At 42.4% G+C, this 22,081-nt stretch overlaps 2 protein-coding genes across 5 annotated transcripts in view; one reads left to right on the top strand and one right to left on the bottom strand.

The window, feature by feature from the left end:
• The window catches only part of LOC124257028 (actin, cytoplasmic), a 47,101-nt gene that overhangs the window by 12,448 nt on the left and 12,572 nt on the right, over window positions 1-22,081 (bottom strand). Inside the window, exons 1-2 of one of the 3 annotated variants that reach the window (XM_046690999.1) lie at window positions 11,926-12,102; window positions 10,874-11,383 (exon numbers count right to left, since the gene is read on the bottom strand). The exons of 1 other annotated variant lie outside the window; for it this stretch is intronic. In XM_046690999.1, the coding sequence (XP_046546955.1) occupies window positions 10,874-11,383; window positions 11,926-12,048 (633 nt within the window). In that variant the 5' untranslated portion in view covers window positions 12,049-12,102. Of the gene's footprint in view, window positions 1-10,873; window positions 11,384-11,925; window positions 12,103-22,081 lie in introns of those variants that run through there. One more of the 3 variants, XM_046690998.1, reaches the window with a different exon arrangement.
• Window positions 14,815-19,846, top strand: LOC124257032 (actin-like). Of its 2 annotated transcripts, none has more exons than XM_046691001.1 (3): window positions 14,815-14,942; window positions 15,330-15,530; window positions 18,541-19,846. In XM_046691001.1, the coding sequence occupies exons 2-3, from the start codon at window positions 15,414-15,416 to the stop codon at window positions 19,507-19,509; spliced, it is 1,086 nt and encodes a 361-aa protein (XP_046546957.1). In that variant the 5' UTR covers window positions 14,815-14,942; window positions 15,330-15,413; the 3' UTR covers window positions 19,510-19,846. The 2 variants fall into 2 exon arrangements, with proteins under 2 accessions (XP_046546957.1, XP_046546958.1); XM_046691002.1 differs by lacking the exon at window positions 14,815-14,942 and adding an exon at window positions 14,966-15,075.

Raw genomic sequence — 22,081 nt, 5'->3', positions numbered from 1 at the left:
GCAAACGTCATGCCTACATCCATTACGAGTAACGGACATCTGTTTACAACAAACGTCATGCCTACATTCATTACGAGTAACGGACATCCGTTGACAGCAAACGTCATGCCTACATTCATTACGAGTAACGGACATCCGTTGACAGCAAACGTCATGCCTACATTCATTACGAGTAACGGACATCCGTTTACAGCAAACGTCATGCCTACATCCATTACGAGTAACGGACATCTGTTTACAGCAAACGTCATTGCGTAATGGCTGCTATTGTTATGCGCCGATCCTCATTATAACGCCAGGGTGACGGTAGGACATCGGAGTACATCTATATTTAAATATGTAAGGATGATTTAAGCTGTATCTGAGTAGGTAAAGTAATTTCTCTTTCAAATGATCACGAAGTTACCTACATAAAGTGTATATTTTTAAAGGCATTTACCCGAGTAAGTTAATTAATTTATCTTTTAAAGTTTCATGAAGTTACCTACACAAGATTCAGTTACACATTTAATCCCTAATTAGCTAGGGTTAATCCATTCTATCAGATAGGGGAGTATGCATGGTTTGTTTTCTTTGTTAATTACCTACTCCACTGCCTCACAAATTGGAGTCTCACAATTGGGAGTGTCCAATGATTCTCCAAGGGAGAGAGGAGGAGACCAGTTTGTCAGCATGCTCGGTAGAAGCGACAGGTAGAAGCTTCAAGTGAATCAACCATTACTGATATTTTATTACTACACAAACACATGTATTTCATAATGTCTCCAAATGCAGATGCTACACATGAACACAATACTTACACCAGTATATTCATCCACACCTTGGTGATTACTGATATTTTATTACTACACAAACACATGTATTTCATAATGTCTCCAAATGCAGATGCTACACATGAACACAATACTTACACCAGTATATTCATCCACACCTTGGTGATTACTGATATTTTATTACTACACAAACACATGTATTTCATAATGTCTCCAAATGCAGATGCTACACATGAACACAATACTTACAATACTTACATTACTGAGTTTTATATTCATCCACACCTTGGTGATTACTGATATTTTATTACTACACAAACACATATATTTCATAATGTCTCCAAATGCAGATGCTACACATGAACACAATACTTACACCCAGTATATTCATCCACACCTTGGTGATTACTGATATTTTATTACTACACAAACACATGTATTTCATAATGTCTCCAAATGCAGATGCTACACATGAACACAATACTTACACCAGTATATTCATCCACACCTTGGTGATTACTGATATTTTATTACTACACAAACACATGTATTTCATAATGTCTCCAAATGCAGATGCTACACATGAACACAATACTTACACCAGTATATTCATCCACACCTTGGTGATTACTGATATTTTATTACTACACAAACACATGTATTTCATAATGTCTCCAAATGCAGATGCTAGATATGAACACAATACGTACACCAGTATATTCATCCACACCTTGGTGATTACTGATATTTTATTACTACACAAACACATGCATTTCATAATGTCTCCAAATGCAGATGCTAGATATGAACACAATACGTACACCAGTATATTCATCCACACCTTGGTGATTACTGATATTTTATTACTACACAAACACATGTATTTCATAATGTCTCCAAATGCAGATGCTACACATGAACACAATACGTACACCAGTATATTCATCCACACCTTGGTGATTACTGATATTTTATTACTACACAAACACATGCATTTCATAATGTCTCCAAATGCAGATGCTAGATATGAACACAATACGTACACCAGTATATTCATCCACACCTTGGTGATTACTGATATTTTATTACTACACAAACACATGTATTTCATAATGTCTCCAAATGCAGATGCTACACATGAACACAATACTTACACCAGGATATTCATCCACACCTTGGTGATTACTGATATTTTATTACTACACAAACACATGTAGTTTATAATGTCTCCAAATGCAGATGCTAGACATGAACACAATACTTACACCAGGATATTCATCCACACCTTGGTGATTACCGTGTTCATCAAGGACATTATATCAGCACGTTAGGTTATATTCGGTTCCAACACATTTCGCGTCCATATCCCATCCCAATGGCAACACCGCCATTACCTAAACAGACAGGCGGCTTATGCTGCTTGTAACTGATAGGTGAGCTATATCAGCCGTGTGACGGAACGCGCCCTGATGAGGAGGAGAAGGACCGCGGGTGTCAAGCCATACTTACAACACGCTGGTAGTATCACCAATGCTTCAGAAGTACTTTCACCGATATCTTTAATTTGTCAAACATAACTTAAATACAAATATCACAGAAAGTGTACCCACAACATAGATGTTCGTATACAGAGTATTTACGGTATTATTGTTACCTGTAAAGTATATTGGGCAGAGTACGACTACAGTAGCTGTTGAATGGGGAGGTGTTCCCTGGTAGATAGATATTAGGGACCACCATTTGGTATTCCAGTGCGGGGGAGTTGAAGGGCGGGGGCGGGATGGCTGGTGTATGGGATATTTTTGGGGGGCTACATATGCGAAACCTGATATTTTTTTCATATAACAACTATTTTGTCATTGATATAATTAGCAATATTTTCTCAGGACAGAGGTAAAATAGTTATTGTTCTATGTCCCATATATGCACTGTATTTTAAGAATTTAAAGAATACGACAAATGTATCAGATGAATATTCATTACATATATACGGTATTATTCATGGTCAGACTCAGAGCATAACCTGTGAGTGCAATACAGTAAAACATCCCTGGTCATCTAATACAGTAAAACATCCCAGGTCATCCAATACAGTAAAACATCCCAGGTCATCCAATACAGTAAAACATCCCTGGACATCCAATACCGTAAAAGATCCCTGGTCATCCAATACAGTAAAACATCCCTGGTAATACAATACAGTAAAACATCCCTGGTCATCTAATACAGTAAAACATCCCTGGTATCTAATACACTAAAACATCCCTGGTCATCTAATACACTAAAACATCCCTGGTCATCTAATACACTAAAAAATCCCGGTCATCCAATACAGTAAAACATCCCTGGTCATCCAATACACTAAAACATCCCTGGTCATCTAATACACTAAAACAACCCTAGTTATCCAAAACAGTAAAACATCCCTGGTCATCCAATACAGTAAGACATACCTGGTCATCTAATACACTAAAACATCCCTGGTTATCTAATACACTAAAACATCCCTGGTCATCTAATACACTAAAACATCCCTGGTCATCCAATACAGTAAGACATCCCTGGTCATCTAATACAGTAAAATATCCCTGGTAATCTAATACACTAAAACATCTCTGGTTATCTAATACACTAAAACATCCTTGGTCATCTAATACACTTAAACATCCCTGGTCATCTAATACACTGAAACATCCCTGGTCATCCAATACAGTAAGACATCCTGAGTCATCCAATACAGTAAGACATCCCTGGTCATTCCATACAGTAAAACATCCCTCGTCATCTAATACACTGAAACATCCCTTGTCATCCAATACAGCAAAAAATCCCTGGTCATCTAATACAGTAAGACATCCCAGGTCATCCAATACAGTAAGACATCCCTGGTCATCCCAATACAGTCATCCAATAATGCAGTAAAACATCCTGGTCATCCAATACAGTAAGACATTCCTGGTCATCCAATACAGTAAGACATCCCTGGTCCCCAATGGTCATCCAATCACCCAATACAGTAAAACATCCCTGGTCATCCAATACAGTAAGACATTCCTGGTCATCCAATACAGTAAGACATCCCTGGTCATCAAATACAGTAAAACATCCCTGGTCATCCAACACAGTAAGACATTCCTAGTCATCAAATACAGTAAGACATTCCTGGTCATCCAATACAGTAAAACATCCCTGGTCATCCAATACAGTAAAACATCCCTGGTCATCCAATACAGTAGAAAATCCCTGGTCATCAAATACAGTAAGACATCCCTGGTCATCCAATACAGTAAACCATCCATGGTCATCCAATACAGTAAAACATCCCTGGTCATCCAATACAGTAAAACATCCCTGGTCATCCAATACAGTAAAACATCCCTGGTCATCCAATACAGTAAAAGATCCCTGGTCATTCAATACAGTAACATATCCATGGTCATTCAATACAGTAAAACATCCCTGGTCATCCAATACAGTAAAACATCTCAGGTCATCCAATACAGTAAGACATTCCCGGTCATCAAATAGAGTAAACCATCCCTGGTCATCCAATACAGTAAAACATACCACGTGGTCCAATACAGTAAACCATCCCTGGTCATCAAATACTGTAAAATATCCCTTGTCATCCAATACAGTAAGACATTCCTGGTCATCCAATACAGTAAAACATCCATGGTCATCCAATACAGTAAGACATCCCTGGTCACGCAATACAGTAAGACATCCCTGGTAATCAAATACAGTAAGACATCCCTGGTCATCCAATACAGTAAGACATCCCTGGTCACCCAATACAGTAAAACATCCCTGGTCACCGAATACAGTAAGACATCCATGGTCATCCAATACAGTAAGACATTCCTGGTCATCCAATACAGTAAAACATCCCTGGTCATCAAATACGGTAAGATATCACTGGTCACCCAATACAGTAAGACATCCCTGGTAATCAAATACAGTAAGACGTCCCTGGTCATCCAATACAGTAAGACATCCCTGGTCATCCAATACAGTAAAACATCCCTGGTCATCCAATACAGTAAAACATCCCTGGTCATCCAATACAGTAAGACATCCCTGGTCATCCAATACAGTAAGACATCCCTGGTCATCCAATACAGTAAGACATTCCTGGTCATCCAATACAGTAAAACATCCCTGGTCATCCAATAGTATAAACCATCCATGGTCATCCAATACAGTAAAACATCCCTGGTCATCCAATACAGTAAGACATTCCTGGTCATCCAATACAGTAAAACATCCCTGGTCATCCAATAGAGTAAACCATCTCTGGTCATCTAATACAGTAAAACATCCCTGGTCATCCAATACAGTAAAACATCCCTGGTCATCCAATACAGTAAAAGATCCCTGGTCATCCAATACAGTAAAAGATCCCTGGTCATCCAATACAGTAAAACATCCCTGGTCATTCAATACAGTAAAACATCCCTGGTCATCCAATACAGTAAAACATCCCTGGTCATCAAATACAGTAAAACATCCCAGGTCATCCAATACAGTAAGACATCCATGGTCATCCAATACAGTAAAACATCCCTGGTCATCCAATACAGTAAAACATACCTCGTGGTCATTCAATACAGTAAAACATCCATGGTCATCCAATACAGTAAAACATCCCTGGTCACCCAATACAGTAAAACATCCCTGGTCACCGAATACAGTAAGACATCCATGGTCATCCAATACAGTAAGATATTCCTGGTCATCCAATACAGTAAAACATCCCTGGTCATCCAATACAGTAAGACATCCCTGGTCATCCAATACAGTAAGACATCCCAGGTCATCCAATACAGTAAGACATTCCTGGTCATCCAATACAGTAAAACATCCCTGGTCATCCAATACAGTAAACCATCCCTGGTCATCGAATACAGTAAAACATCCCTGGTCATCCAATAGAGTAAACTATCCCTGGTCATCTAATACAGTAAAACATCCCTGGTCATCCAATACAGTAAAACATCCCTGGTCATCCAATACAGTAAAACATCATCCAATACAGTAAAACATCCTGGTCATCAATACAGTAAAGACATCCCTGGTCATCCAATACAGTAAAAGATCCATGGTCATCCAATACAGTAAAACATCCCTGGTCATCCAATACAGTAAACCATCCCTGGTCATCCAATACAGTAAAACATCCCTGGTCATCCAATACAGTAAAACATCCCTGGTCATCCAATACAGTAAAACATCCCTGGTCATCCAATACAGTAAAACATCCCTGGTCATCCAATACAGTAAACATCCCTGGTCATCCAATACAGTAAGACATCCTGGTCATCCAATACAGTAAGACATCCCTGGTCATCCAATACAGTAAACCATCCCTGGTCATCCAATACAGTAAAACATCCCTGGTCATCCAATACAGTAAAACATCCCTGGTCATCCAATACAGTAAAACATCCCTGGTCATCCAATACAGTAAAACATTCCTGGTCATCAATGCAGTAAAACATCCTGGTCATCCAATACAGTAAGATACATCTCTTGGTCATCCAATACAGTAAAACATCCCTGGTCATCCAATACAGTAAGACATCCCTGGTCATCCAATACAGTAAAACATCCCATGGTCATCCAATACAGTAAGACATCCCTGGTCATCCAATACAGTAAGACATCCCTGGTCATCCAATACAGTAAAACATCCCTGGTCATCCAATACAGTAAGACATCCCTGGTCATCCAATACAGTAAAACATCCCTGGTCATCCAATACAGTAAGACATCCCTGGTCATCCAATACAGTAAAACATCCCTGGTCATCCAATACAGTAAGACATTCCTGGTCATCCAATACAGTAAGACATCCCTGGTCATCAATACAGTAAAACATCCCTGGTCATCCAATACAGTAAAACATCCCTGGTCATCCAATACAGTAAAACATCCCTGGTCATCCAATACAGTAAAACATCCCTGGTCATCCAATGGTCATCCCTGGTCATCAAATACAGTAAAATATCCCTGGTCATCCAATGCAGTAAAACATCCTGGTCATCCAATACAGTAAAACATCCTGGTCATCCAATACAGTAAAACATCCTGGTCATCCAATACAGTAAAACATCCCTGGTCATCCAATACAGTAAAACATCCTGGTCATCCAATACAGTAAAATATCCAACGTCATCCAATGCAGTAAAACATCCTGGTCATCCAATACAGTAAAGACATCCCTGGTCATCCAATACAGTAAAACATCCCTGGTCATCCAATACAGTAAAACATCCCTGGTCATCAATGCAATAAAACATCCCTGTCATCCAATACAGTAAAACATCCCTGGTCATCCAATATCAGTAAAACATCCCTGGTCATCCAATACAGTAAGACATCCCTGGTCATCAAATACAGTAAAACATCCCTGGTCATCCAATACAGTAAGACATCCCTGGTCATCCAATACAGTAAGACATCCCTGGTCATCCAATACAGTAAGACATTCCTGGTCATCCAATACAGTAAAACATCCCTGGTCATCCAATGGGTCATCCAATACAGTAAGACATTCCTGGTCATCCAATACAGTAAAACATCCATGGTCATCCAATACAGTAAAACATCCATGGTCATCAAATAGTTTAATACAGTAAAACATCGCTGTTCATCCAAGTCACAAGGAACTTGTATACAGTTTGTAGCAGTGTTTACTACTTGTGGGTGTTGAGCCTTGAGATACGGGAGTGTGGTGTTACGACGCCCCTTGACATGTAACACATGCAATATCGCTACATTTCAACAGTGCGGGAACCTATCAAACACTGAACTGGAATAACTCATCGCTAAAGCCAAAAGGATATTATTCAGTGGAAGCAACCCACACACATTCTTTGCTGCCCCTTTGCTGACGGTCAGGGCCAAGCGTCAGGTGAGATAGTCAGATATGCAGTCGGTATACAGTACAACCAGAAATTATTGTGAATTTAAGATTGTAAATATTTTTATTTTTTTCACTCATTACTCACGTATTAAATGTGAATATTAGAAGAACATAACTCCAGATTCAAAGACAGGTGAACAGTAAGTATTTGGTCAAATCACCATGGGCAGCAATGCAGGCTTCAATGCGGCGGGCCATACTACTGATCAAATAAGTTAGAAAGTCGTGGTCCACGCTGTCCCAATATCGGACCACGTCTTCTTTCATTTCAGCAATATTTGTCAGATTTTTCTTATTGACACTTTCCTTCATAAGTTCCCAAACATTTTATATTGGATTTAGGTCAGGGCTATAGCTTGGCCAATCTAATAATGAGATATTTTGGGTCCGAAACCAGGCCTGTGAATGCTTTGAGCGATGTTTTGGGTCGTTGTCCTGCTGGAAAATCCAAAACTTTCCACAGAACACGTGAGCAGATGGAAGTAAATGTCCCTCGAGAATATCTGTGTACCGCTCAATGTTCATATTCCCTTCAAATACACAGAGGGGCGTTGCCCCTAACACAGATATGCCACCCCACACGTTAAATTTCGGACTGTACTTTGGGCGCTGATATAAAGGTTTTTCAGTTTGTTTGGTCCAGAATTTCAGTGCATTAGGAAACAGCCACACAGAACTTTCATCTGAGAAAATCACATTGTCCCAGTTAAAATTCCTATGCTGTAAGCACCAGTTCAACCTTCGCTCCTTTTGTTCAGGTTTCATGATCGGTGATGGAATTCCTCGACTTTTCTGCCAACCCATTGCATGCAACTCAGCTCTTATTGTCTCCTTACAGACAGCCACAGTTCCTCTATCAATCATATCCAGCCTTAAGTTTTCTAAACTCCTTCGTTTGTTTTTAGAAGGAAGAATACCAAGCCGCCTCCTGTCACCGACAGTCAATTTTCTCGGCCTACCTGCGCATCCCTGGTGCTCGATGCCATATCCATTTGCAATATTTTTCAAAACACGATAAACAGTGGACTAAGGGATGCCTGTTCTACTTGAAATCACTTTAGCTGATCTGATGTCCTTGTTATAATATTCTAAAATCAACTTCCTCTTCTCTAAATCGTCCATACTGATGATCACTGAAAATGTCGTCTGCTAGCAAGTAAACAAAGGGGGGTAACTCTTCACAAACTAATGAAAAAGGATTAACGTTGTTTTCTTACTTGAATGAAACCAAGCACTTGATAGCTGGTCAAGGTTGTTTATACTAGAAATCCAATTAAACATATTCCTATAATTCACAATAATTTCTGGTCATACTATATAAGCGTGTATAACACACTGTAGGCAGTTTGTAGCAATATTAGGCAAACACGCATGTGCATGGATGTGCTTTTATACGATTGACTGTTTAATATGTTTTCATTACATGCGTATGTTTGTTTGTGTGGTTCTTGTTTACCACAACATTTGTAAATGATCCGGTGATTGACATCATGAGCATCGACCTGCGCAGTTGGACTACAATGACATGCATCAGCCAAATCATCCGAGCACCAGATCCCGTTAATCGCCTCTGACAACAAGCATTGAACGCGAGGCCTGGTCAAACCAGGATCTTCACAAGGTCTGTCCTACCCTGGAAGTAACACACACGATATACCCCCATGTTGACTGATCACTTCTAAGTTTTGCCATAAAGGGACCTTGTTCATGACAATCATTAGACTACATTATATTTCCCTTCCATGTAAACGTGCACGTTCCAGGGTGTACATGACGTCCACCTTTCATACCCACAGCATTACGCTTACCCAGAAATATAAGGAAATAATTCGTTACAATAAATTCCATAGAAATCTAGTGTTCCGAGCACCCTACCCAAAGTATGAAGTCACTCGATTTAGTTGTCGTTGTTGTAATGGTTTTTAATGTGATTCTGTGACTGAAACCAACGACCATCTTGGCAGTAAGGAGACACGCCTCTACAGCGTGCACGATTTGGCTCAAGTTTGACCATAACGCCAACAGTTCAAAGTTATACCTTACATTCAGACAAGTGTGCATTTGATCAATTGTTGTCAGTTATCATTTTGATTGAGGTATGTAACAAAACACAAAGAAGTTCGTGTTTTTTGCCTGTCACAAATATTGATGCTCATGATGTGAATCACTGGAGAGTCTGTTCCCCAATGGTCAGCTTCACAGATGATTGACAGCTGAAATATTGCCAAGGGCGGCGTTAAAAATAGTACAAACATAAATGAATACCATCAATGTCCTTTGTTTATTCTTCAAGCCGATTGCATGTATAAGAATATCAGAACACCGTCATAAATCAACATTTTCACCCACAAAGATGAGCATAACTTAATACATGATCAATTCCTCAAACATTGCAACATACAATACCACTGTTTCATCATCAGTTCTGACACATGTGTGCATCTGAGCGTATGTAACGTATTGCACTCACATGTGGTATTGTCCGTATAGACGATAGTCTTTCGTTTCATCACAGATATGTACAAAGGAGTTGGCCTTGTGTGCCATCATCACAAGTGTCATCGCCAATTTCATCTTGACATCGTGAGTGACATCTTCATTGTCATCAAATTGTTTCAGTTGCCACACAGACTGTCTTGGATTTGAGATTCCTGTTAGGAAAGGGTGACCCGCATGCTCAGAAACACTTCCTGTGCACAATGGATGGGCCGGACTCATCGTACTCCTGCTTGCTGATCCACATCTGCTGGAAGGTGGACAGTGAGGCAAGGATGGAGCCACCGATCCAGACGGAGTATTTCCTCTCTGGGGGAGCGATGATCTTGATCTTCATTGTGCTTGGGGCAAGGGATGTGATCTCCTTCTGCATTCTGTCGGCGATACCAGGGAACATGGTAGAACCCCCTGAGAGAACAGTGTTGGCGTACAAGTCCTTACGGATATCAACATCGCACTTCATGATGGAGTTGTATGTTGTCTCGTGGATACCAGCAGATTCCATACCCAAGAAGGATGGCTGGAAGAGGGCCTCTGGGCAACGAAACCTCTCGTTACCAATGGTGATGACTTGACCGTCGGGCAACTCGTAGCTCTTCTCCAGGGAGGAAGAAGATGAAGCAGTAGCCATCTCCTGCTCGAAGTCAAGGGCGACATAGGACAATTTCTCTTTGATGTCTCTGACGATTTCTCTCTCAGCGGTGGTGGTGAAGGAGTAACCACGCTCAGTGAGGATCTTCATGAGGTAATCAGTCAGGTCACGACCGGCAAGATCCAACCTCATGATGGCGTGGGGAAGGGCGTAACCTTCATAGATGGGTACAGTGTGGGTGACACCATCACCAGAGTCCAAAACAATACCCGTGGTACGACCAGAGGCGTACAGAGACAGAACAGCCTGGATGGCCACATACATAGCTGGAGAGTTGAAGGTCTCGAACATGATCTGGGTCATCTTTTCACGGTTGGCCTTAGGGTTAAGGGGAGCTTCTGTCAGAAGGACGGGGTGCTCCTCAGGTGCAACACGGAGCTCGTTGTAGAAGGTGTGATGCCAGATCTTCTCCATGTCGTCCCAGTTGGTGACGATACCGTGCTCGATGGGGTACTTGAGTGTGAGGATACCTCTCTTGGACTGAGCCTCATCTCCAACATAGCTGTCTTTCTGTCCCATACCAACCATCACGCCCTGAAACACAAAATCAGTTACGTCATTGTGCGTGATATATTTTTTATACTGGCAATAGACATGACAGAAATGGAACATTCTATATTTAAATCACATAGTACAGTTTTCGTTCAAACTGAAATCAGAGAGAAAGGTTTCAGTAATGTCTTAAAACAATGACACCCCGTTTATCCTGAAGGTGGCGTGCCCCGAGATTTCGTCATGATTGACGCGGTTACTCATTATCAAATCATTAAGGCTGTTGTCTCATGTGTATACAAGTCATTCGACCTTTCGACCTTTCCCGGAAGGTAACATTGCCGAATTGACGCAGTCCGAACTCCGAGGTTTCATTGTAGTACAGTAAACTTTATAGTGTGGGATGCATAACCTTCTCATACATACATACAAATATTACACCACCAATTATAAGAACATACTGTCGTGGTCCAACGTGAGTACATATGACACATAAACAAGATGGTTATTCTATCTCCTCTACTCTCTATTGGAGCCGCGCACCGTAGTACACAGTTTCTACGTCAACAGAGGACAAATGTTACCTGATGTCTTGGACGCCCGACAATGGAGGGGAAAACAGCTCGGGGAGCGTCGTCACCGGCGAAACCGGCCTTGCACATGCCGGAGCCGTTGTCAATAACCAATGCAGCAACATCATCATCCATGGTTGTCGAGGTTTAGACTACAGAGAGAAGTGAGATTTGAACTGTCGAATCTGGAAAGCAGTTACACTGTGACGACCGTCTCAATTCGCTCTGCCTATATACTCACCCCGTTATCTCCCGTGCTATAAAACTCCGTATATGGTCTTGACACAGACTGGAGTTAACCGACTTTTGTGGGACATGCCTATATATGGCCAATCTCGCAGTCCCCGATAGGCAACGTGTAGTTACTGGGGTGCACCCGGACCCTACCCCTAATCAGCTGGGCCGCTACTGCGCAGGGCAGTCTGTCGCAGAAGGTCCGTCTTGTGCTAATCTAGCTGTTTACTCATGGCTGCATGCGGCGTACCGTGAACGATCGTATTAATAAACCAGATAACGTGAATATAGGTTGAAACCCTAGGCCATATACAGTATTATATTGCTGTGTTGTGTAAAAGATGACTTTGTACATACAAGTGAGTCAGTTCAATAACTGATCACTGTACTCCTTATAAGGAAGAAGGTCTGTTGAGTGCATAGTAATGTGAGTTGATATTTCGGATTATGTTTTAGATGTCGATTACTAATATCTTACCGGACAACACCTATAAAATATCAAACGCTCTTGAAATATCTTCAAAGAAAACATTATAGAAGAAAATATCGTCATTAATACAATAGCACACAAATCGGCGTACATTATAGTTGATAGTGATTCAGCACTCTCTTCGGTGTTTGTGTTGCTAAGGAAATTGAATGGGGGGTCAAACGTTCTGACAAGGAATATAGGCTCCCCACGGGCATACAGTTTCTTTTCCTTATTACTGATCTGTTTCTTTAGGAATAGGAATTTCTGTTCGAACTGACAATGGTAAAACAGGGTAACTTGGCCTAGACGTCGAACTTAATTAATAATGATGATCTGATATCGTTCAACAGTCATGAAACAGATGAATTCACTTCCACTGATTGACCAACATGAACACAAATAAAGGATACCATTGACAGCTCTTCATCTGTTTCAGATTTAGACTTTCCCAACAATATTGTATGACAAAAGTGATGATTTCAACTTCGTCCCTATGTCAAAAAGCCTCTCGTGCACACTTTTCACAAAATGTGAGGTAAAATCGAGAATGTTTTACCAAGATGTCAAAGAGCTCCATCCGGAGATAGTGTTTGAATCAGATTACAAAATCCAAGGCCTTAATAAAAAAAATTGAAAACAACAGGTTGAAATGACCCTTCTGTCACAAGCTGACAACGGAATAAGCCTTCAGCTGCGGAACACACGAGAGCGAATTACTCATTGGTGTGACCTATGCTTGTGTGGCCTGTGTATCTGTTAGTGTCTGCTCAATGTAACTGTGTGTGTTCTCAAGCAGATGTAATTGTGTCCCAAGCAGATTCCTCCATGTTTTATTAGGTGTTGTTCTGACATCAAGTGTGCACAGTTCTAATGGTTTATCAGCAGTCATTGTCATATGCATCAATACAGATCGGCAGATCGATATTAAACAGTTTTTGAGTGAAAAAGGCATATTTATATCAAGTTATCGAAAGGAATCAGATACTGATGATGGTCAGTCAGAAAATAGCATTCAGCACTCTTATGGCAGACTACCAATTATCTATATTCATAATCATATGATATATTTCAAAATTCCTGTCTGTCGGAACATAACCTAACATTATGCCGTGGCCACGTGGTCTTCTCGGGAATGTTATCAGCTGATATCATTACTCAACTACCAACAGCACCTCATCACAGCCATGTATCGCAGCTTGCCTACATTCATTAACTCATTCTAACATATCCGTACCATCTTACAACACATGTGGTTATATAGCATTGTTTTCACCCTGGATATCAGACTAAGCCAATGTCTTAACATTATTAATGATGTTATTGTTACCACTATTGCTGGTATATTGTTTACTGCCGTTGCAGATCTATATACTGCCTTTCAGTTTTGTACTTCGATTCTGTTGTGAACTGCCATTGTACTGCCTGGTGGGTTTATACTGTACTTAATAAACGTTTAGTTATTAGTCAGCTTCACACTGAGTTCGTTTCCGTCCAGATGGGTGGGTTATAGTTTCAATTTCGATGGGATATATGTCCTAGGCTCCACGGGAGCACATTACCCTGACATACCAGGGGGCAAGGTGTATCCTAACCCCTTCCTCCACCCCCGGGTGCACAATACCCTGACATACCAGGGGGCAAAGTGTTTCATAACCCCCCAACCCCGGGTGCACAATACCCTGACATACCAGGGGGCAAAGTGTTTCATAACCCCCCAACTCCGGGTGCACAATACCCTGGCATACCAGGGAGCAAAGTGTATCCTTACACCCCCACCCCCGCCCCTCAACTTTGGGTGTAAATACCCCGACATACCACAGAGCTGAGTGTATCATATGGTATAGCTAAACTGTATCCTAAAAGGGAGATATCGCTAATACACACTACATGTGCTAAAGGTGTCCGGTATAAAGGGGTCCTGACTAATCTGGACATGAAACGCATTATGTATAAGTGTGGTTAACGTGTAAGGTGTTATTTAGGAAACGTTGTATTCCTTTTTCAATGATTTTTTGTAAATAGTCCATGAAATGTGAACATGCATGTGGTCCGCAGATCTGTACGTGGTCAGTTTTACTGAACACAGACACGGGGAATCACACTAGTCTTGTTCTGGCAAGACATGGATATCCCAAGCCTCGTTCTGGCATAACACAGGGATTTCCCTTCTTTCACTTTAAAATAGCTGACTCATGTTTGTTTTCGTGCGTTCAGTCGGTATTTGCTGGCACTGTCGGCACTGACATTCTCACTCGACCGTGCCCCTGTAATATCCCCAGGGCTAAACACCGAATGGCAGCTACAGTACTGCATTTACTAAAACGTAAGACTTGTAATGAGGTGAGAAACGGTGAAGTATCGGGACCAGCAACACCCGGTTCTCCGACCTAGTTAACTGTGTACTATACGGATGTGCGGGTGTGCACTGGAGGGTAGCGGTATATCAGAGAATACATGTGAGACGGATACCAGGTTGAACAGGGTGAGTGTGTCAGTCCGGGTCAGAGGTCGCCTAGCATGAGTAATATACGCTTATAACTTAACACATTTGCAGCACCAGCACTGATCTCGATAATGATCCGGCGTCGAAGCTGGTGTACGTTTACCTCCATATAAGGCAGCGCGTGTCCATTTATGGAGATCTCAGATTACGTGTTCACATAGTCTACATATGGTCATATAAACACACAACAATTATTTCCATTTGCAGGCAACGTCTATAAAAGCGACATCGCCCAGAGTTTCTTTATACACAAATTTTCGACAGTGACCCACAACTGCAGAATTTATCAACATGCCGAAGCCTCATGTGATCATTGAGACGGGCTCCTACCAGACCCGAGCCGGTCTGGCTGGCGACACGGCCCCCCGGGTTATCCAGCCTACCCTAGTGGGACGAGGGGTGGGAGAGGTAATGCTCACACTTTCTCTCTATCATGTAACTAGGTAGTGAACATACTGTACAATGTACATGTAACGTTTAGAACTCTAGCTACCGTGTGATCAATATGTACCTCTCGGTAATAACTTACACGATGGGAGGGAGCTGGTCGCACGTGATCAAGCCACGCATTTAATGGCGTGTAGCTTCTGTGATATCGACAGATATCTCCCCACCTCGCCGAGAGGCCCCGCACCAGTGAATGGCTTCTCTCGCTACTCTGCTATGTGGAGAGCGTTCACGATCTCCTCACTTCCTGGTTTGGTCGGATCGGAGAAGGGAGGAGGGGTCCGGGATGCTAAATATAACCCGGCAGCGTGAGAAGGCTGTATCAAATGTGCACGCGCGCGTCCCATGTGCAGCTACCCATCCCTTCTCTCTCCCCCCGGCCCCGTCTCGGCTAGCATTACAGGCGTCGCCCACATGACCCTCCCCCACCCTTCCCCTTGTGAGACCAGCATGGCTCATATCAACAGACTGGGCTCTTTGTGCTGTTAAAGAGCACTGTCTATACTGTTTTAAGTTGGCAGAGCGGATGCGCAATGCGATATTGGGACTATTCGTTGGTTTGTTTCAATGACTGCAAAAGTTGATGGATGATCTTTGAAATAGATATCTGACCCAGTTGAAAGAACCTGAATCTCAAGTTGTAGCATGTCGCACGTTTCTCACTCGATGAATTGTCTTTATATAAGGGTGAAAGTATAAACTGATACATTAAGAGTAAACTGTTCTTGTGGGTAGTTATATTGTGTACCTGTCCCCGTGCCAGTGTATTGTTCCAACTGGAAGTCATGCTATCACTGGAAGATACATACTTGGGAGATTAACTGCTGAAGATAGGGAATTCTGTTTGACGGAGCGCATAACCCTTGTTGCCACATAATGTACATCCGTGCGAGGGTGGCGTGCGTACGTGGGGTCGGTAGGGCGGGGGTGGGGTGGTCGTTATGCAGATACCCATCAAACACCCCCTGTCATTGTCATCTGTGTAGAGGCAGGTTCAATGGCCATTTCGTGCATGTGTAATGGATATAGAAAAAATGCTCTCTGATAATATAAAACCCACATACACTCTTTGAGTTCTACTCTTGTCATTCCTGGCGGTTAGCGTCGCTTGGTGTTCAGGGAGGCTTCGGGTGAAAACAGTGTGACGGGACGGGGACGGGGTGGGGAGATAGGGAGTAGAGCGGGGGCTCGAGCGCAATGAGATGGGGTCTGTAGCGTGGGTCTTTGTTTCCCTCAGGGAATACCGCCAACAGCTGGGAATCAGTTCTGTCGTGACAGACATTCCAGTGGGGACCACGCGTTAAACCACCCACCCTTCCCCTCCCTCCCACCCCTTCTCACTGCCGCGATGCACTACTCAGGACAAAGGGCGACATTCATATCGACATCCCTTTACCCCATTGTATAGTTAATGTTTTCATGTAAGTATGATCGAGTATGATCCGAAGTCCACTTCCCGTGTGGTGGAGGGTTCTGTAGACTTTGGTCACAGTGTCATCGATAACAACATCCCGCCGTAACACCCGTTTCTGTGTGAGCTGCAGAACCGAGCATTCTCGAATACTGTCCACACAGTTAGGCTGAAGGGGTCGTTGTCGGCACGGGTACTACAGATATGTACCCCAGGTACATTTCTGTATACAGACAGAAACGTACCCTAGGACGATTCCATTCCCATTGTGTCGTATTCTTGACCGGAGCTGTCATACTGTTGTATGAGATACATTTGATTGCGTTATGTAAGTAATGAGAATACACAGTAACGGATATTTCGCGATGTACATGAATACCACTCGGAATCAGTTGAACGGGAACAACTACATACGCTGAAGGGGTCGTTGTCGGCACAGGTACTACATATATGTACCCCAGGTACGTTTCTGTATACAGACATGTACCCTAACAAAGTCAAACTACAGAAACGTACCCTGTACCCTAAACGACGGACGAGTCCATATTCCGCGACCCAATACCGAAACCGTATGTAGTTATCCCCGTTCAGCTGATTGCGAGTGGTGTACGTTGTGCACCGTGAAATATTCGTTATACTGTGTATGCTCTTATATAACGCAATCAAATGCATCTAATACAACAGTATGACAGTTCCAATCAAGAAAACGACACAATGCAGAATGGAATCGTCCTAGGGTACATTTCTGTATTCTGATTATGGCCAGGGTGCATTTCTGTATACAGAAACGTACCTGGGGTACACATCTGTAGTACCCGTGCAGACAACGACCCTTTCAGCACTACATACGGTTTCGGTTCTGGATTGCGGAATATGGATTCGTCCGCCTTTTAGGGTACCGGGTACGTTTTGACTTTGTTTAGGGTACATATCTGTGTACAGAAACGACCCCTTCAGCCACAGTTAGCTTATTGGACGTACAACTATATGTTTGAAATCAGACATTTTTATTGTATTGTGCAATTATATGTGTACATAGACAACCACTACTGGCGTTTGCCAACACGTGCTTGACACATGACTGTCAATGTTGGCCAAAGACAAAACAGTTTGCACGCCTCTTTTGAGACAAGTTCCTTGTGCAGAGAGGGCTATGCAGGGATTGTACGGCGCTTCATGATTTAATTCTGTACCACGAAGACGCTGACTGCACAGCCTTGGAATCCAGGTTGTGCATTGAATCCAGGTCGGATGACTGGACCGCTTCGTCTCAAGGCTCCACTGCACCGCATGTTGAGACAGACACTCGCTGTACTGGTCGTTGCGAATTACAGAACATTAATTGACACATAGCAGATATTGACACGTGGTGCGCATGCACAATTATACAGGAAAATATATTTGAAAAAGCATTTTGTTTTGTAAATGATTTTCATGATATTGTGATGAATGAACTACGGACGCGTGTTTCCGTGTTTATGTGTTGCTCTACAAGGGGCCGCATCAATACAGAATATACTTGATTGAAGATGAACACTTTTATTTCTTTTGCCATTTCAGAAGTCGAACGAGACGTATATTGGAGCAGCAGCGAGGACCAGCCGTGAGGGTGTGGTGCTGAGTGAGCCAGTCCGTGAGGGACAGATCCGGAACTGGGAGGATGTAACGGCTATCTGGAGGGATGTTCTGGTGGACAAGCTGGGTCTCAACCCTCAGGAACACAACGTGCTGCTCATTGCACCGCCTTCCCTAGACCCCCAGGACAAGGAGAAAATAACGCAGATTATGTTTGAGAAGTTCAAGGTCCCTGGGCTGTTCGTGGCCAACAGTGGAGTTCTCAGTATGTATGCCACGGGGAGGTTGTCGGGTGTGGTGTTGGAGGTTGGAGATGGAGTCATCCATGCCGCCCCCTCGCATGAGGGCTTCCTGCTGCCCAAGGCTGTTACACGGTGGGCGTTTGGTGGAAGTGGACAGAATGAGTTCCTCTGCAAACAGCTGTCTGAGAAGGGCTACAATTTGGCCAGTGTTCCAGAGGCGGTGCGGCAGATCAAAGAGAGTATGTGCTACGTGGCCAAAAACTATGATCTGGAGACGGCCAAAGCATCAGATCCAGACTTCCAGAAGATATTCAAGCTACCAGATGAGACAGCCGTGACTCTTGGTAGCGAGATGTTCAAGACATCAGAGGTCCTCTTCACGCCTTCAGTGGCAGGTCTGCCATCTGGTGGGGTAGTCGCCCTCTTGGAGGAAGCCATTGGGAAGTGCTCTGCCGAGCAACAGAAGTTGATGTATGGCAATATTATAGTCGCGGGAGGCCCTACTCTTGCCAGTGGGTTCGTGGAACGTCTGAAGAAGGAGGTGAAGTCTCGTGCTGCAAGTGCCACAGTTGTGGCTGGGGAACACAGGGAACATGCAGCCTGGCTGGGAGGGAGCACCCTGGCCGCCCTGGACGACTTCCAGTCCATGTGGGTCAAGGCGGCCGACTACAAAGAGAAGGGAGCCGCGGTCGTCCACGACAAGTGCAAGTAACTGGAGGGCAATGCCTGACCGGTGTTTGGTTCACAAGACTGAAATACTGTGATGTGTTATACCATATGGACAGAAACTTGAGATTTACTCATAAACTCGTGATCGAAGTATAATTGAATGGTTCGACCACCTCTACGGGTTTCCAGGCACAGCAATTTTTGTACAATTTTTGTACATATCAATATTATGGGAAATGAAAATAAATATATATTTATGTTCACAGCTAACATATAACAAGTGAACCACTATTAAATCTGTTTTGTTGTACGATGATGGCCTAAAATGGCGATGTTAATGTTTTGTGTATATTTTTGTTAATAAATGCCTTGATGTTCAACATGTACACGTTATGTTTTGTCACACTGTGAACGGCCTGTTTGTCTCACTCAGCAGTATTCCAGCTACATTGCGGCGACTTATCGAACCTGGATCAGACAATCCTGTGATTGACATCATGAACATCGATCTACGTGCTTGAGATACGATGACATGCATGAACCACGTCAGCGCGACCCTGTTAGACGCAATTGACGACAAACATGGATAGGTAAAGAAACATGGATAGTTGAAGACCAAATCCCATACCGCCATGTTGTCACAGATCATTAATAACAAACATCATATCTCCAGATGGATATAAATATTAAAGACATGAAATGTTTAATTGGTTTAAACATATTTATTTCCAAAACAGGAACCGGATTGGTAAACAAGCAGTATGTTGCTTATCTGAATACCGCTCCGGTAATTCAATATCCGTTATTATATACATGCTTACAGTGGTATTGTATGGACCCAGTCATAGTAAATAGAGGATATTATATGAGGGTCCATGTCATACTATGTTTACGAGACGAGACGTTGGTATTTCCCCAGCAAGATGGTATGATATGGGCACGAATATGATATTCTGTATATTAGCGAAGTCGTCAAACAGGAAAAATAAACCCAAATCTACTTTCAAACATAGGCTGGCTATGTTGCCGAATGTAGAACGCAGCTTCACAGAAGAAACGTGACGTCAAAGCATTGTTCATGACGTCACGTCACCATGACAAAGTGATATTGTGCCCTAATAGGGCCTTGTATGAAGAATATGAACCCCGATACCTGTATTTTCGCCCTCGTAGGTAATAAATACAGACATTACACATCAATTTACCCACCACAACACGTCAGCGTAAGTTTCGATCTGTTTCTGTCAGAGGCGTGTTTCCTACTATATTGTATAATACTGTAATTGTTTCAGGGACTGTTTCTACTGAGTACTACTTGAGGTATTAAATATGTATATGCCTTACTAAATCCTATTATGGATCAGGATTGCATTTAGTATCGTATGATGGACTTATATCGTTTGATTGGCTGTTTAGGTTTAAGGATCGTTACTTGCTCAGTGGCATTTTGGGGCTATCTCCTGGTCAGTGTTGTTTGAGGGCTTATAACCCTAGTCAGTATTGTTTGAGGGATTATAACCGTAGTCAGTATTGTTTGAGGGACTATGTCCTAGTCAGTACTGTTAGAGGGATTATGTCCTAGTCAGTATTGGTTGAGGGACTATGTCCTAGTCAGTATTGTTTGAGGGAGGGACTATGTCTTAGTCAGTATAGGGATTATGACCCTAGTCAGTATTGTTTGAGGGACTATGTCCTAGTCAGTATTGTTTGAGGGACTATGTCCTAGTCAGTAGTTTGAGTTATAACCCTAGTCAGTATTGGTTGAGGGATTATACCCTAGTCAGTATTTGTAGTCAGGGACTATGTCCTAGTCAGTATTGTTTGAGGGATTATACCCCTAGTCAGTATTGTTTGAGGGACTATGTCCTAGTCAGTTTTGTTTGAGGGCTTATAACCCTAGTCAGCATTGGTTGAGGGATTATAACCCTAGTCAGTATTGTTTGAGGGAGTATGTCCTAGTCAGTACTGTTTGAGGGACTATCTCCTAGTCAGTATTGTTTGAGGGACTATGTCTTAGTCAGTATTGTTTGAGGGATTATAACCCTGGTCAGTGTTGTTTGAGGGACTATGGCCTAGTCAGTATTGTTTGAGGGATTATAACCCTAGTCAGTGTTGTTTGAGGGACTATGGCCTAGTCAGTATTGTTTGAGGGATTATAACCCCATCAGTGTTGTTTGAGGGACTATAACCCTAGTCAGTATTGTTTGAGGGATTATAACCCTAGTCAGTATTCTTTGAGGGACTATGTCCTAGTCAGTATTGTTTGAGGGATTATAACCCTAGTCAGTGTTGTTTGAGGGATTATAACCCTAGTCAGTATTGTTTGAGGGACTATGTCCTAGTCAGTATTTTTTGAGGGATTATAACCCTAGTCAGTGTTGTTTGAGGGATTATAACCCTAGTCAGTATTATTGTTTGAGGGACTATAACCCTGAGTCAGTCAGTATGTTTGAGGGACTATGTCCTAGTCAGTATTGTTTGAGGGATTATAACCCTAGTCAGTATTGTTTGAGGGACTATGTCCTAGTCAGTATTGTTTGAGGGATTATAACCCCAGTCAGTGTTGTTTGAGGGACTATAACCCTAGTCAGTATTGTTTGAGGGATTATAACCCT

The sequence above is a fragment of the Haliotis rubra genome, unplaced genomic scaffold (assembly GCF_003918875.1).
Source record: "Haliotis rubra isolate DU_JTF1 unplaced genomic scaffold, ASM391887v1 Scf648, whole genome shotgun sequence".
Taxonomy (NCBI): Eukaryota; Metazoa; Mollusca; class Gastropoda; order Lepetellida; family Haliotidae; genus Haliotis; species Haliotis rubra.
Note: the sequence above shows the minus strand (reverse complement) of the source record. Positions and strands in the feature narration are given on the sequence as shown.